This window comes from Lepidochelys kempii, chromosome 2 (genome assembly GCF_965140265.1).
Source record: "Lepidochelys kempii isolate rLepKem1 chromosome 2, rLepKem1.hap2, whole genome shotgun sequence".
Lineage (NCBI taxonomy): Eukaryota > Metazoa > Chordata > Testudines > Cheloniidae > Lepidochelys > Lepidochelys kempii.
The window spans coordinates 179181433-179199667 of record NC_133257.1 but is presented as its reverse complement, the minus strand read 5'-3'; the positions used below and the strand labels follow the sequence as shown (position 1 = coordinate 179199667).

Below are 18235 nucleotides of genomic sequence, written 5' to 3'. Positions count from 1 at the left end.
TCTCTTGTGTGGACTGGACCAGGCTGAGGTTGATGGTGGGATGGAAATTGTTGAAATCATGGTGGAATTCCTCAAGGGCTTCTTTTCCATGAGTCCAGATGATGAAGATGTCATCAATATAGCGCAAGTCGAGTAGGGGCGTTAGGGGATGAGAGCTGAGGAAGCGTTGTTCTAAGTCAGCCATAAAAATGTTGGCATACTGTGGGGCCATGCGGGTACCCATAGCAGTGCCGCTGATCTGAAGGTATACATTGTCCCCAAATGTAAAATAGTTATGGGTAAGGACAAAGTCACAAAGTTCAGCCACCAGGTTAGCCGTGACATTATCGGGGATAGTGTTCTTGACGGCTTGTAGTCCATCTTTGCGTGGAATGTTGGTGTAGAGGGCTTCTACATCCATAGTGGCCAGGGTGGTGTTATCAGGAAGATCACCGATGGATTGTAGTTTCCTCAGGAAGTCAGTGGTGTCTCGAAGGTAGCTGGGAGTGCTGGTAGCGTAGGGCCTGAGGAGGGAGTCTACATAGCCAGACAATCCTGCTGTCAGGGTGCCAATGCCTGAGATGATGGGGTGCCCAGGATTTCCAGGTTTATGGATCTTGGGTAGTAGATAAAATATCCCAGGTCGGGGTTCCATGGGTGTGTCTGTGCAGATTTGATCTTGTGCTTTTAAGGGAGTTTCTTGAGCAAATGCTGTAGTTTCTTTTGGTACCTCTCAGTGGGATCAGAGGGTAATGGCTTGTAGAAAGTGGTGTTGGAGAGCTGCCGAACAGCCTCTTCTTCATATTCCGACCTATTCATGATGACAACAGCACCTCCTTTGTCAGCCTTTTTGATTATGATGTCAGAGTTGTTTCTGAGGCTGTGGATGGCATTGTGTTCTGCATGGCTGAGGTTGTGGGGCAAGTGATGCTGCTTTTCCACAATTTCAGCCCGCGCACGTCGGCGGAGAAGTAGAAGTCCAGTAGGACTGTAGAAGTCCAATAGTGCTTCCGCCGACGTGCACGGGCTGAAATTGTGGAAAAGCAGCATCACTTGCCCCACAACCTGGATTTGTGCTGGAAATGGCCCAACTTGATTATCATACACATTGTAAGGAGAGTGATCACTTTAGATAAGCTATTGCCAGCAGGAGAGTGGGGTGGGGGGAGAGAAAACCTTTTGTAGTGGTAAACACCCATTTTTTCATGCTTTGTAAAAAGATCTTTATAAAAAGATCTTCTATACTTTCCACAGTATGCATCCGATGAAGTGAGCTGTAGGTGACGTAAGCTTATGCTCAAATAAATTGGTTAGTCTCTAAGGTGCCGCAAGTACTCCTTTTCATTCTGTGCTTTGGGACTGACCTCAGGAATCTGAACGCTGGTTGGAAAGTGTATAACTATTGTCTGGAATAACGTGGCCAGATGAATATAATAACCAACATTCCTATGAGGAATATAAAACACCATGCAGTGTTTTAAAGAGCAAAAAAAATTTATTTTTTTTTTGTAGTTTTTAAACTTACCAAAATCCTATGTTTTTTTATGGTCTTCTGACTGATCTCAGCTGCCATCAAAGCCTCCTATATTCATACGATAGAAAAGTGACATACAAGTCAGATATACAAAACTTCTACATAGAAAGCTCTAGAAGTGCATATATCAAACCCTTTTTATTGTGCCTTGTGTTTGACGCACTAGAATTTTTAATGCCATGGTTGGATGAACAGCTTAGAATTCATACTCAAACAAAAGCAGTCAACCAAAAAGAAAACTGCTTTTGTTTCCATCTGGGTTCACTCCACATTAGTATATTAGGATCAAATTTCAGGACTATGACAATATATAATGCAATACCACTGGTTAACGTTCAAACAAAAATCCGCTAGCAAAACCTATACGAAAAATCTGTTTGAGAAAAGATATAATTTTCTTTATTATACTCAACCAAAATACCTTCTCCAGTCAGAATGGTTTTTTCATTAAGTTTAATTCGTAGTTCTTCCTTTAATTCAAATGTGCAGAAACAGACATGGCTTTTTAAAAGCAAAATGAAAAAAGTGAAAGCTTAATTTAGATTACAACACGAGCCAGTCACTGGTTATTAGCCTCGGAGGGCTTTCACCAAGCCCTAGTCTACACTACAAGTTTAGGTCGAATTTAGCAGCATTAAATCGATTTAACCCTGCACCCATCCACAGAACGAAGCCATTTTTGTCAACTTAATGGGCTCTTAAAATCGATTTCTGTACTCCTCCCCGATGAGATTAGCACTGAAATCGACATTGGCGGGTCGAATTTGGGTTAGTGTGGACGCAATTTGACGGTACTGGCCTCTGGGAGCTATCCCAGAGTGCTCCATTGTGACTGCTCTGGACAGCACTCTCAGCTAAGATGCACCGGCCAGGCAGACAGGAAAAGCCCCGCAAACTTTTGAATTTCATTTCCTGTTTGGCCAGTGTGGCAAGCTGATCAGCACAGGTGACGATGCAGATCTCATCAGCAAAGGTGACCATGGAGTCCCAGAATAGCAAAAGAGCTCCAGCATGGACCGAACAGGAGGTACTGGATCTGATCGCTGAATGGGGAGACGAATCTGTGCTATCAGAACTCCGTTCCAAAAGATGAAATGCCAAAATATTTGAAAAAATCTCCAAGGACATGAAGGACAGAGGCTATCACAAGGACCCGCAGCAGTGCCGTGTGAAACTTAAGGAGCTCATGCAAGCCTACCAAAAAACCCAAGAGGCAAACGCCTGCTTGGGGTCAGAGCCCCAGACGTGCCACTTCTATGATGAGCTGCATGCAATTCTAGTAGAGTGAACCAATGGGGTAGGTTTTCATCAAGGAGAAACAACTACCCCACACCTGTACGTGGACTCCTGCAAGGGAATCTCATGCAACAGGGATGAGGATTTTGGGGAGGAGGAAGATGAAGAGGAGGGGGAGGTTGAAGATAGCGCACACCAGGCAAGCAGAGAAACCTTTCTCCCTGACAGCCAGAAACTGTTTACCACCCTGGAGACAGTACCCTCCCAACCCGGGCTCCCGGACCTTAAAGGCAGAGTAGGCACCTCTGGTGAGTGTACCTTCGTAAATATAATACACAGTTTAAAAGCACGCGTGTTTAATGATTAATTTGCCCTGAAGACTTGGGATGCATTCGCGGCCAGTACAGCTACTGGAAAAGTCTGTTAACGTGTCTGGGGATGGAGCAAAAATCCTCCAGGGACATCTCAATGAAGCTGTCCTGGAGGTACTCCCAAAGCCTTTGCAAAAGGTTTCTGGGGAGGGCAGCCTTATTGCATCCTCAATGGTAGGACACTTTACCACGGCAGGCCAATAGCATGTAGTCTGGAATCATTGCATAAGAAAGCACGGCAGCGTGTGGTCCTGGTGTTTGCTGGCATTCAAGCAACATCCGTTCTTTATCTCTCTCTGTTATCCTCAGAAGAGTAATATCATTCATGGTCACCTGGTTGAAATATGGGAATTTTATTCAGGGGACATTCAGAGATGGCCGTTCCTGCTGGGCTGTTTGCCTGTGGCTGAAAAGAAATCATCACCGCTATTAGCCATGGGGTGGGGGGAGGGGTGAAGCCATCATCCCAGAGAATTGGGTGTGGTGGGGGGTTTAATTGGGTTTGTGCTGCATGTTAACCCGAAAACATCAGCCCCTCCTTTTAAATGGCCAATGTGTCTTTTTCAATTTTACTCTCCCTTTTTTCCTCCCACAGCTGCAAATGTTTCAACGCTGCCACTAGCATTTCCGTCCCAGAGGCTAGCACAGATAAGGCTGGCGCAGATAAGGCGAAAAAAACGCACTCACAATGAAATGTTCTCTGAGCTCATGCAGTCCACCCAAACTGAAAGAGCCCAGCAGAATGCGTGGAGGCAGACAATGGCAGAGACCAGGAAAGCACAAAATGAACGCAAGGACAGGAGGGACACGCGAGAGGACAGGTGGCGGGATCAAAAGGAAAGGTGGCGGCAGCATGATGAGAGGAGGCAGGATGCAATGCTGAGGCTACTGGAGGATCAAACTGATATGCTCCGGAGCATATAGTTGAGGTGCAGGAAAGGCACAGACCGCTACTGCAGTCCCTGTGTAACCAACCGCCCTCCTCTCCAAGTTCCATGGCCTCCTCAACCAGATGCCCAAGAATGCGGGGGGCGGAAAGAGCCCTCCGGGCACCCAACTACTCCAACTCAGAGGACTGCCCAAGTAACAGAAGGCTGGCATTCAATAAGTTTTGAAGTGATGTGTGGCCTTGTCCTTCCCTCCTCCCCCACCCCACCTGGTGCTTCCCTCCTCCCCCACCCCTCCCGGGCTACCTTGGCAGTTATCCCATTTGTGTGACGAATTAATAAAGAATGCATGAATTTGAAACAACAATGACTTCATTGCCTCTGCAAGCGGTGATCAAAGGGGTGAGGGGAGGGCGGTTGGCTTACAGGGAAGTAGAGTGAACCAAGGGGGCGGGTTTTCATCAAGGAGAAACAAACAAAACTGTCACACCGTAGCCTGGTCAGCCATGAAACTGGTTTTCAAAGCTTCTCTGATGCGCAGCGCGCCCTGCTGTACTCTTCTAACCACCCTGGTGTCTGGCTGTGCGTAATCACCTGCCAGGCCACTTGCCTTAAGTTCTCACCCACCATAAACGTCTCCTCCTTACTCTCACCGATATTGTGGAGCACACAGCAAGCAGTAATAACAATGGGAATACTGGTTTTGCTGAGGTCTAACCGAGTCAGTAAACTGCGCCAGCGAGCTTTTAAACGTCAAAAGGCACATTCTACCACCATTCTGCACTTGCTCAGCCTATAGTTGAACAGCTCCTTACTAGTGGCCAGGGTGCCTGTGTATGGCTTCATGAGCCATGGCATTAAGGGGTAGGCTGGGTCCCCAAGGTTAACTATCGGCATTTCAACATCCCCAACAGTTATTTTCTGGTCTGGAAAGTAAGTCCCTTGCTGCAGCTGTTCATACAGACAAGAGTTCCTGAAGATGCAAGTGTCATGTATCTTTCCTGGCCATCCCACGTTGATGTCGGTGAAACATCCCTTGTGATCCACCCACCAGTGCTTGCAGCACCATTGAAAAGTACCCTTTTATGTACTGGCTGCCTTGGTGGTCTGGTCCCAAGATAGGGATATGCGTTCCGTCTATCGCCCCACCACAGTTAGGGAGTCCCATCGCAGCAAAGCCATCCACTATGACCTGCACATTTCCCAGAGCCACTGCCCTTCATAGCAGCAGCTCAGTGATTGCGTTGGCTACTTGGATCGCAGCAGCCCCCACAGTAGATTTGCCACTCCAAATTGATCCCCGACTGACCAGTAGCTGTCTGGCATTGCAAGCTTCCAGAGGGCTATCGCCACTTGCTTCTGAACTGTGAGAGCTGCTCTCATCTTGGTATTCTTGCGCTTCAGGGCAGGGGAAAAGGGCAGGGGAAAACAAGTCATAAAGTCCCATGAAAGTGTCCTTAGGCATGCAAAAGTTTCGCAGCTACTGGGAATCATCCCAGACCTACAACACTACGCGGTCCCACAGGTCTGTGCTTGTTTCATGGGCCCAGAATCAGTGTTCCATGGCATAAGCCTGCCCCATTGCCACCAGGATGTCCAAATTGCAGGGGCCCGTGCTTTGAGAGAAGTCTGTGTCCATGTCCTCATCGCTCTCGTCACCGCACTGCCATCGCCTCCTTGCCTGCTTTTGCAGGTTCTGGTTCTGCATATATTGCATGATAATGCGCAAGGTGTTTACAATGCTCATAACTGCAGTGGTGATCTGACCGGGCTTCATGCTTGTCGTGGTATGGCTTCTGCAGGAAAGCAGCGTTACAGGGCAAGCGGTGGTTGGATGACCACTTTTGCAGACCTACTGTACCGTCTGCTGCCACGACACAACAGCTGAGCGGGCTGCACGCTTACTGTGGTATGGCAAGACAAGAGCAGCTGAGTAGAATTGCAGCAGCAGCGGCCCTGCAAGACCACCAGGAGAGCAGAGTGCCAGTGGAAGCAGTGGATGACAACAGTTAGCAGTCCTACTGCACTGTCTGCTGAAAGCAGTATGGCGCCTGCACGAAAAAAAGGCACAAAATGATTATCTGCCGTTGCTTTCACGGAGGGGCGACTGACGACATGTACCCAAAATCACCCAGCGACAATGTTTTTGCCGCATCAGGCATTTGGAGCTTAACCCAGAATTCCAATGGGCAGCGGAGACTGAGGGAACTGTGGGATAGCTACCCACAGTGCAATGCTCCGAAAGTCAACGCTAACCTCAGTACTGTGGACCCACTCCACCGACTTAATGCGCTTAGTGCATTAGTGTTGGTGGACACTCAATCGACTGTATAAAATCGCTTTCTAAAAAATCGACTTGTATAAATTCGACCTAATTCCGTAGTGTAGACTTACCCCAAGACACACAAGCTACCACTTGAAAGGTACTTGAGTCTTGTGGGACCCACTGCAGTGTTTTGCATAACTACAGAACTGCATTCACCATTTTGAATTTATTCCTCAGGAGAAACAAATCCTCATGGATGTTTTCAAGATAATCTGCATCGGGGATATCAAAATTTAGTTAACCACAGAAATACGTGCTGAACGTGGACGAGACTTATGTTCTTTTTTCCCAGACGTTTTGAATTTGACTTTTAAACGCATGCATTCAGCTCATTAATAAATTTAAATTAACCTTTGCAAATGTCTTTAAACAGTCTACCAAGTCCTCTAACTGTTTCACTACAGGAAATCAGAAAACTTTGGTATTGCATTAATATTGCCTATAAGATTCCACTTAAAGACACATTGCAAATTGTGGAACCAATACTAGGTGCCTAAAATCAGTATTTAGGCACCTAAATAAATGACCAGATTTTTCAAAGAAGCTAAGCACTTTAGTTCCTAGTGTAGTCAATTACCACTGCTGGTGTTCAGCCATTTTCAGAGTCTGGCTACTTTAGGCAGCAAAAATTGTATATTTGGTCCTAAATTATTTAATACTTTAAAAACTGTGCCACATATAAAAGAAACTACATCTGTGTGTTACCTCTTTCAATATCTAATGTCTCAGAATGGTGACTTCTGATGCACCTAAAGTGAACCTCTTTTCCTTAATCAGTTTGTATGGACCCAAAAAATATCTGATTCCCAGTTCACTTCTTCAAAGTCAAATAGCATTACTAATTTTAGTGACATCTAAAACATTCCGAATCAGACACAGACACACCCTTTCCATAAACTACACATTTAAGCTCCAGTCTTGCAAAGATTTACGCAATGGGACTGCATGTGTGAGTAAAGCTACACATATGCTTATGTGATTACAGGATCAGGAACCAAGCTTAAAATAAGGCCTAATCATTCACATGGGATGGCAACATTACTATGGAGAACACCACTTTCAAACATAAGAAATTAAAGATAAAGTGATAAAAATTACTTCATATTTCTTCTTTTCAAGAAGCCAGTCAATGTGGTCATCTTGGTCCCGCTCTTTAGCCACAACAATATCTCTTGGACTAATAATGTAAAACAGCGATTCACCCTCAGAATGCTCTGCAAACACATGACATTTTATTATTTTATTTTCCTAAAGAAAAGCCTTGCATTTTAGTTCATCTTTGGGAGAAAAAAATAAATAGAGATGCAACCAAGACAGCAAGCCGCTTCTGCAGAATATGATGACTTTAGGTGCTGTATGCTCCAATAAATTAAAACTGGTTTAAAAAGCAAAACAGCTTTCAATACTCACCACAGCTTATTGAAAATTCTGATTCATCCTTTATGTATAAACTTTATGTTGGTTTAGAACACACAGTTATACTGTCAGAGGACTATTATACTACTAAGTCTGCAATAAACCCACCTTCCCCATCCAAGTCAAGGCCATCAAAAGCATAAGTGATAGATGTCATAACCCCGGGGGACTTGGTACATCATTACAGCAATGCATTTGCAATGTGGTAATTTATAGGCATTCACCAATCATTTAAACCCTTAGTTTGATTAAGCTTGAAGTAAAAATTCACTCAAAAAGGTAAAATCTTGCATAGAAGACGACTGCTCAAAAGTGCATTTCTTTCCCCAAAGCCCGAAAAAAAAATCTTCTCAATATTTTGTAGACACAGGGATGAAATTTGCCCTAACGCTATCTATCTATATATATACACACACCCACAAAACAATTTATTGTACTCTGTATATTCTAAACCATCAAAAAGTTCATACATGGTAGATGAATCAGAATGTTAATTGAAAAGTGGAGCACCATAGTGTGGACCAGCTTTGTGTTTGGGCATAGGTATAAAGCAACCCCAATTCTCTTGATGGGAACACAATGGTTTGAAGTCTGGCAGAGGGTACACTGCATTTGCAATTACTTAAGGGTATGGATGTGCATTCACGTTTGGAAGGCCTACTTTGATTTGAAGTTGACTGTATGAGATACTTGCTGCTGGGTAAGATGTTTAAATCAGACTCGGCTTTGAGACTCCAGAAGGGACCATTATGATCAGTACTTAATTTGTAATGAAAGAGGAGCTGGGACTCGAACAATTTTTTAAACATTTATAACCGATGCAGGAAGCCTAGAGATGCCGGGGATCAGCCCTGGCAAGCCCTGGCACAGAGCAAGCACTGATTATGATCCTCCTGCATAACATAGGCTATATAATTTCACCCAATTGTTTCTGCATCAAGCCCATAATTTTTGTTTGAACTAGAAAATACCTATTTAGAAAGACAACCAATCTTGATTTGAGGACTTCAGGTAATGGAGAGTACACCACATCTTTAGGTAAGTTGTTCCAATGATAAAACTGCCTTCACTGTTAAAAATTTGTACCTTACTTCTAGTCTGAATTTGTCTAGCTCCAGCTTCCAACCACTGGATCTTGTCATTCCTCTGTCTGCTGGATTAAAGAGTCTTCTGCTCTCAAATCTCCTCTCTGTGTAGGTACGTAGGGGTAGATTTTCAAAAGCACAGGCTAGGTCAGCAGAAGTTAGGATCCCAGTGCCTTTGAAAATCTACCCTCTTATAGTCTGTGATCAAATCACAATCTTCATTTTGAGAAATTAAAGAGATTACGCTTCTTCAACCTCATGCTGTAAAGCAGGTTTTCCAGACCGTTATTAGGCCTTGTAGCTCTTTTTCTGAGCCCCCGCCAATTTATAAATATCCTTTTTAAAGTGCAGATGCTAGAACTGAGCACAGTATGCCAGGAATGGGCTTACTAATGCCATATACCAAGTAATGCTACCTCCCTACTCCTACTCCATATTCTCCAAGGATCACTTTTAGTCCTCTTAGCCACAATATCGCACTGAGAGCTCACATTCAGCTGGTTACCCATCATGACCCCCACATCCTCATCAGAGGCGCTGCTTTGTAGGTGATACCCTTCATCCTGGGGACAAGACCTAAGTTCTTTTTTCCTAGATGCCTGTTGTGATTTTGACCTTAAAACACATGTTTAAATGAGCACAAGTGATCCACATCATTCTGCATAATCTACCTGTATTTATTATTTACCATTTCACCAATCTGTGTGTCATCTTCAAACATTGCCAGTAAAGATCATATATTTTCTTCTGGATCACTGATAAAAATATTGGGTAGCACTGGGCCAAGAACACATGGCAACAGAATCTCATGATAAACAACCCAACTGAATGATGATTCCACCTCAATAATTACTTTTTTGAGATCTGTCAGTCAGTTTTTAATACCCTTACTGTATTCTGCATTGTTTTTGTACAGTGCTAATTCTTTTAATCAGAAGAAGATAGCCCAATGGTTAGGATGCTATTTTAAGCCCTGGTTTACACTTGGGGGGAGGAGGGGGAAATCGATCTAAATTACGCAACTTCAGCTACGGGAATAACGTAGCTGAAGTTGACATACTTAGATCGACTTACCGTGGTGTCTTCACAGTGAGTCGATTGCTGCCGCTCCCCCGTCAACTCTGCCTGCACCTCTCACAGCAGTGGAGTACAGGAGTCGACAGGAGAGTGCTTGGGGGTTGATTTATTGTGTCTAGATGAGACACGATAAATCGACCCCCGCTGGATCGATCGCTGCCCACCCCATCCGGCCGTTAGTGTAGACATACCCTAAGACTTGGGAAACCCAGGTTCAATTTCCTACTCCACCACAGATCTCATATATGACCTTGGGCAAGTCACCTAGGATGAGATTTTTAAAGTTATTTAGGTGCCTAGAGATACAGATAGGCTCGCCCTAGGATTTTCAGAAGGGCCTAGCCATTTAACTCCCACTAAAATTCGGTGCATTTAGATGCCTGAATAACTTTAAATAGCTCTCTTAAATGTCTCTGTGCCTCAGTTTCCCATATGTAATATGCGGATAACAGCACTTCCCTACCTCACAGAAGTGACGTGCAGATAACACGATGGATAAAAACCTACACTGTTTTCAAAAATAATATAAATCATATATTTAAGTAATATATTATTTAAGTTATATGCATTTTTAAATACACTTATTTAAAATTAAATTTGAAATTATCACAAAAACGGTTACCATCCTGTTCTGTGACTATTGTTCTTTGAGATGCATTGCACATGCCCAGTGCACTTCAGGTGTGCGTGCACGCAGTGCAGCAGAGCCGGAGCTGTTTTTTCCTTCGTCCAGGCAGTGCATGCGCCTTCACATGCTCACATTGCCAGCTGATGGTATAAAGAACAGAGCTGCCCCTGGTCCCTCTCAGTTCCTTTTGACTAGATAGACTCCTAGATAGAAGGGAAGGAGGGTGGGCTGAGGAATGGACATGTGCAAAATATCTCAAAGAACAAGAGTTACACAACAGGTTAGCAACCGTTTTTTCTTCTTTGGGTGATTGCATGTGTCCATTCCACTTCAGGTGACTCACAAGCATTTAAGACTAGAGGAAGGTTTGGGAGTCTAGCTGAACAACAACTGAAGAACTACTCAACCAAATTTGACATGGTTTCTGGATTGCAAGGCTATAGCATAGTGCTTTGTAAAAGTATGCACCAATGACCACGTTGCAGCTTTACAAATGTCTCTTAGAGGTACCCGAGCCAGAAAAGCCACAGAAGCTGTTAGGGATCCTGTGGAGTGAGCTACAAACCTGCTTGGTGGATGTACTATGGCCATGTCGTAGCACAAACTTATGCAGGATGAAATCCACCATTATATCCTCTGCATAGAAACTGGGAGGCCTTCCATCCCCTCTATAACTGAAACAAACAGCTGGTTAGATCTTCTAAAAGATCTAGCTCTGTTCAAGTAAAACACTAATGCCCTTCTGATATCCAAGGTATGAAGCCTCTCTTCATTCTTATGAGAACATGGCTTAGGAAAAAAGGATGGTTAGTATACGGCTTGATTAAAGTGGAACTTCCAAACTACTCAGTGAAGGACTTTGAATGAGGACATAAATATACTTTGTCCCTACAAAAAAACATGTATGAAGGGTCAGCAACCAGGGCATGTAACTCTGTCACCCTCCCCATGGAGGTAATGGCCACCATTAAAATCTACCATCATAGACAGATGTAACAAAGAAGTGATGGCCATTAGCTCAAAAGGCAGACCCATTAGCATTGCCAATACCAAAATGAAGTCCCAGAGACAAGTGGGATCTGCTATTAGAGATGTAAAGCCTGACCAAACCCCTTAAGGGTCTCATGGTTATAAGGTCAGAAAACACTGATCCGCCCCCTGTCGGTGGGAGGAATGCAGAGATAGGAGCCTGATTGTCTTCATAATGGCTCAGGACCTACTAGGTGACTTTGCAGCAGGAAGAACAGTAGAAGATTTTGAAATGGGAGATATACCACAGGGATTCCAAAAAGTCAGTGGGGTGGCACAGGACCCCAGCCATAACTGTTCCATGGGTACTAGTCTCTGGAACATCTTCCAATCAGATAGGTACCAAGCTCTTCCTGCTGGTGGCGATGACTGATGAGGCTTCCTGTCATGGAAAAGTGGTGCATACAAGGTAACCTTGGACTCCAAGTCATATCCAGAGTACTCTGACAGCCACAGTAGTGCTGTGCCACTCTGTGCCAGAGACTGCAAATGTCTGCCAGATGATGCCAGTACTGGGAAGAACATACCAGGTTTACAACTGGATTGAACAGGGCAAGAAAGCGTTGTACTAATGACAGCGGGGAAAGACTTCAGTAAATAAGTCCACATGCTCAAACTACAAATCACTGATGGAAATGAGGGAGTCCTTTATTACACTGATCAATTGCACCAGGTGGTAAAGGCAAATGCACTGCCCTGATGGATCTGCTACAGGAAAAATATCTTCTCTGGCTCTGGTGCACTGGGCACACATACACATGAAATAGAGTGGACATGTGCAATCACACGAAGAAGAGCCTACATTAACTCCTAAACTTATTATAATCTACTAAAATAATTTAAATGGTTTAAATGAAACACAAAAATATTAAGATGTACATGCTTGCTGCCAAGTTTTAAAAAAAGCCACATAACTGAACTGGTAAAATCACTGGATCAACACCCGGAAGAAGAGTTTGTTGAAGTGCTAAACAAGCTTTTGACATTAGTCCCTTCTACAAGTGCACAGACAACATTTTCTTTATTTCAGTTTATTCAACTAGTTCAGTTTAATGACTAGTTCATTCAAAGCTAAGGAACCAGTTGGGAGTTGAAAAAGCAGGAAAGCTTGTTTTCCCCTCTTCCAATCGCTATGGAAAAAATGTGGGTGCAAGAGGATAAGATCTATTAGTTCTAAAATCCGAAAGAATACAGTGACCAGAAACTGTCAGTTCAATTCATTTACTAGAAACAATACTTCCTTTGTTTAAGTAAGTCAGTTAGCTTTAAATGCAAAACATGTTTAATACGCTTTTTGATAAGCTTTGTTTTTCTTATGTATCCAGCACTTAAGGTAGTTTTATTTAACAAAAAACTAAAATGCTGCTTTAGTGTATTTTTAATTGAATTTCCTTCCACACAGAGTTTGACACGATTCACCATTTTCTAACATAATAAAAAAATTATAATCTGAATAAAGGTAAATTAAGCTATATAAATCTGCATAGATATAGTGTATTTTCCTAGTTAGCAAGAAGAAATACCAAATTTGGGGTAAAGACTATATTTAGTTGCAAATAAACATGTTTTTAATAGTTACCAATTAATGTGAAATCAACCTTTCTTAAGGAAAATAACTTAAAAGTACCAATGCAACACACAATTAAGACCAATGATTTAAATCCAGATTTCCTGCTTGCTGATCTAAATAATGATTCAAATAGGTGATTTAAATTGCATTGATTTAAACCAATCCCCCCTGGAGGATCAATACATTAAAGATTGCAAGGAACACAGATTCTATGGTAACCAGGGCCACAGAAGTACCTCGGTTAGCCAGAGAATGCCTTGTCGTAATAAGTCAAGTGCCGTACAAAAATTTAAGTAAACTGTTAGTTCAGTTCCCGTTAATCAACCAAACGTGCAATCTCAACAATAAACTATATCAATTTGTATGACAAGTCCTATTTTTCTATTAAGTCTGTTGACCAGCATTAATTATGCTACCCTCTAAGTCTTCATTGATGGCATCCTATATCCTGCATAGAACAGAAGCACCAGTCATGGACGAGGAGTCCATTGTTGTTGGTTCTGTACCGATGCAGAAATTATATGACAAAATTAGTTAGTAGAGGTTAACCCAGATGTTGCGGACAAACCTCATTGGCAGCATTGGTACAGATGGCATTATTTTGTGGTTAAATGTGTAACTTAATATATGTAATCTACATAATTAAATATTCTCAACATATAATACCTTCAGGATATCCAAGGCAACCAAGCAAATGCAACACAGCCCAGGGAATGTTATGTTGGAACTTTAATTTTTTAATATCTTGACATTTTGTAATTTTAACTTAGCAACCTTAGCATTGCATTAAGTCATGTTTTTGCAGTACACAGGACAATTGCCATAGATAGATATTGACAGAGGCACTAGAGGATATGGTAGCAATTTAATGTTTTGACTTTTGTGAGAGTAATTAGTCAAGGCTGTTTCTTTACCACCACCTCCCCCCCCCCAAAAAAAAAACAACCAAAAACCCCTAATAAGAGATACTGAAACTTTTCACCTAAATGATAATCTCTACATTCGTTTTCTTGGAATCCTCGAACAGTCAGAGCATCAGAGGAGATCTCTTCACAAGACTCAGGTAGGGGTTGAATAATATCCAGTCTAGGTCTTGCACAACATTCCATTTCCTGGGAAAAATTCAACCACAAAAATAGGTTATGCAATTTGTCTTCTTTATATCAACTGATGGTCACCTGAGAACAAGATTTAAATACCAACTTCTGCCACTGAGTTTTCCAGAAGGATACCCATTGTCGACAATAGACATGCCCAAATTGTCAGTATCAGACTTAAACTCCCAGTTCTCTGTAGCTATGAAGTGGTTATGCCCACAAGAAACAAACAGCTGAAATCTTCCTTCACTGTGTTTTGTAGATTTATACAATTATGTCACCATTTGAGAAGAGTGGAGTGAAATTTCTACACTGTGAATGGAGTAGAGACGAGAGTGGAAAAAACTTTCCACAAATATTCATTCAAATTTGAAAGCAAATTTCAATTTAGCCATGTCTCACTACCCTTTCATGTTCACTTTTTGCAAACAGAGTTTCGTGAAAAATGATTTTAGCTCAAATATTCACCAGATATGAACTTCAAATTGTGTGTTCTACTGTAAATTTTGCAGTTCATAATTTGTGTGCTGTTGATTAGTTTTTGTACATATATCACATGGTAATGTTCCTATTCTTTCTTTGGTTTGCCCTTAAGTTATGTAACCAACACAGAGCAAAATGCACGTCACAAATGACTACACAAATAGAATTTTACATTGTGTTAGGTACATAAGTTATAACTGCATGTTAGTGATTCCACAGCTAAGGCCACACAGAAATTTGCACTTACATCAAAGATTAAAAATTGTTTGGTATGTATGAATAATACACTGTACCTTAAATACACAGCACTCACTCAGAGTAAGGAATTAATTTTCTAGAATTCAAAATGAAATGGATTATCTCAGACTGATTAAACAGATTTTTAAGTGGGCTCTACCACTTGTTTCTGGGGGTGCATCCAACCTCATTTGGTTCCATCTAGCAAATAAAATTCCTGATTTTTGAGATTTGAAAAGTAGCTTACTTCTAGATGATTGCAAAAGTTACTAATGTGTAAATTTGTGATTTAATAGCACTAGTCATATTTCTAATGGCATCATAATGGTGGTCACCTAGTATATTTATCAACCAATGGACTTTGAGAATCTGAGTTTTCAGTTAAAAAAATTAACTAGTGGGCTAGATCTTCAGCTGTGTCCAATCCCTGCAGAGACACAGCTCCACGAAGGGGCAGGTTGCAGCAACCTGATTCTGGGCTTAACTGTATACTGGGGCCAGTGCCAGGTTTTTTTTGAAGCAGGGTGGATTTCAGTCTAAATTTATCCTTTAAGCATCCAGTCAAAGCAGGAGCATATTAATCTGAAAGTAATCCAGAATTCTTGATACACTGATGAGCTCGAGTAATTGGAACATAGCGAGTCTGTTCTGAGTATTTGTGGGTCAAGTGGCATAAAGTTTGGGACTGGACTTTCACGTGTGGTTAGTTATTTTCTGATTTTGGGATCAGGTGAAACTACTGGCTTTACAGCCTTGTATTTTTAATTGTGCCAAGGCCCTAGCACTGTCACTTAAAAAAAATAGTAGTTATGAATCAAACTCAATAATGGAGTACTTAGTGAAGCTGCTACCTGTGCTCTCCCATCAGCATAGGTACTCCACATCCCCGAAAGGTGACAGCTGTGTCAATGGGAGAAGCCCTCCTACTGATGCAGCACTGTCTACATCGGCCGTTCGGTCAGTATAACTGCATTGCTCAGAGGGTGGATTTTCTACACCCCCGAGCAACATGTTTATACCAACGCAAGTTTGTAGTGTAGACCAGGGTTAAGAAGTGGTCAGCTGAAGTCACTGGTTCAAATCTAATCCTAGTTTGTAATGACTGAAAGTTATTTGCCAGTCCTGAAATGAGTTGGTGGGCTCATTAGTTCACAACAAACAGAATTCTACAACACGGAGATCATCACTGATGGTAACTGTCACCATTGCTGGCAATCACAGCAGAGAGACCAAACTGATAGGTCCTTGAGACTGAACTACTTTATCCCCCCTTAAAGACATGTCCCTCTCCAGGTCATAGCAGAGGTATATAGGCAGGACAGCAAAAGGAACCTTTCACAGCATTTGCTCACCCTTTGTATGTTTGCTTTGGACAATTAGAGGGATTCAGTTTTATCAGCTTGGCATCTTTCACAAAAACACAAAACAAATGCAAATACATGTAAAATCTCTCTGCTATGATCTATTATTGCTTGACCTGAAATTCTCTTTCCCTCCCTGTTCCCTGAAGTAGTCAGAATTTCTTTCATCGTTCTCATTTAACTCTTGCTTTATCCCAGCTCTTTTCCAATACTACTTTTTCATTAACAATGACTTCCAATTTCCTTGCTTACTAGCATTTCACTCTCCCATTTCCCTTTTCATTTGTTACCTTGCTTCCTTTCAAAAGACTCTCTCACATCAGAGGAATTACTGTACTATCTCTCTCGGAAGAAGCTGCTGTGGCATTTTTATTTTTTTGCCTTAAAATAAATAAATAAAAAATACTAATCTGACATCCTGCAATAGGGCTAGAAGCTAACCCTATTGATTTCAATAGGTTTGAGCATTAGTTTGAGCCTACAGCACTTCATTGCCTAGCAACACGTGCACCCAGTTGCTTAAGGTTACTATAGCGATGACTGTCTAACGCAGGCACGCTATCAAAGAGATGATCAAGAACATCTGCCACTCTTATATTGGGGCTTCAAGGGCTTTCCTTTCCCCACTTTTTATGGTCTATTCTGGAACAAATATACGAGGCAGGCATGGTTGTTTCCCTCCTGGTAGTGATATTAATTCCAAGTGCTATGTATTTACAAAAATATACAGTGCACAAACCAGATGTCTCAGAGGCGAAGGAAACAATCAACCACTCTTCCAGTAATTTCCACTGCCCCAAATACACTGACTCCTATTGTTAGAACTGATCAACTTCACTCTCTCATTCCTGAAAATGCACAATGTCAGCAAGTTGCCCGTCCTTTCAGTTGGATGTATCCTTCATTCCTTTTCATACACAAACACCAGAAAAGATTGAGAGAGAGGCTTTCTTTGTTCCCCCCAAGGAACAAAGGAGACCAGACAGCAGGACCTCTAAAAGGTAAATACACTAGACTTCAACATAACCTCTGTAGACCTTATTTTATAAGTCAAGGAAATTGTATCCATTGTTCATTACAGACTCAGCTAATGAAGAATCATTTCACAGATAATTATTGAGTCTAACTTAAACCTGAGGAGGTTTTGCACTCCTGTGCAACTGTACCACCAAAGTAATTACCGTTTTCTCAGAAACCTCCTTTACGTATGAAAGTACAACAAGCTGGTCGCAGAGAGGTGCAAGTCCACTGATGTAGAATTCAGTATCGAACTGGAAAACTGCAACACAGGAAAGACACAGATTTATATAAGAGCATGATCCACTCTCCCAGAAAAACATGGATCTGATTTTCAGAGGTGGCCAGCTGTACATGCTCAGCATCTCAAATAAATCAGGCCCACGGTATATAACAAGCCTACAGTACTCCTTGTTAGACTCACTGGGTGACAGAAGATTGCAACTTGCAAATGAAACTAAATTAAGGGTTAGGAAAAGAAACATTTTTGGGCTCCATCATATGCTATCGCTGTGATTTTTATAAGCGGAATCAAGATTTTTTAAAAAAAGAAAATGTTTGCTGATATTTCCTTCTTTGGCCTGATTTTTAAAACTGAAAATGAATTTCCAAGATCACTCCTGAACCCAGGGGATTTGAACGCTGACTGTAATTGTGCTGGGGGAGGGGTTGCAAAAAACAGTTGAATGTTTATTTTTAAAAAAAGTTTTGTTTCAGTATACAGTGAACCACATCATATACATCACCTGAAATGGAAATAAATTACATATTTTTTTCTTCTGCTCAGTTTACATTTGTACATTTAACATCAGGGAGCACTTTGCTGCTTTTTCTCTCTTTGATCCTTGCCCACCATATAGGTAACATAAATATACACAGAGAAGATCTGTAAGTGATTGCAT

At 41.9% G+C, this 18235-nt stretch overlaps 1 protein-coding gene across 6 annotated transcripts in view; it reads right to left on the bottom strand.

Annotated features, from left to right (window-relative positions):
• Nucleotides 1–18235, bottom strand: part of VPS41 (VPS41 subunit of HOPS complex) — a 171768-nt gene that overhangs the window by 55418 nt on the left and 98115 nt on the right. For all 6 annotated transcript variants that reach the window (XM_073332850.1, XM_073332853.1, XM_073332854.1 and 3 more), the window contains 4 exons: nucleotides 17498–17595; nucleotides 14121–14250; nucleotides 7432–7547; nucleotides 1505–1561 (listed from right to left, as the gene is read on the bottom strand). In XM_073332850.1, coding sequence (XP_073188951.1) covers nucleotides 1505–1561; nucleotides 7432–7547; nucleotides 14121–14250; nucleotides 17498–17595 — 401 coding nt within the window. The remainder of the gene's footprint in view (nucleotides 1–1504; nucleotides 1562–7431; nucleotides 7548–14120; nucleotides 14251–17497; nucleotides 17596–18235) is intronic.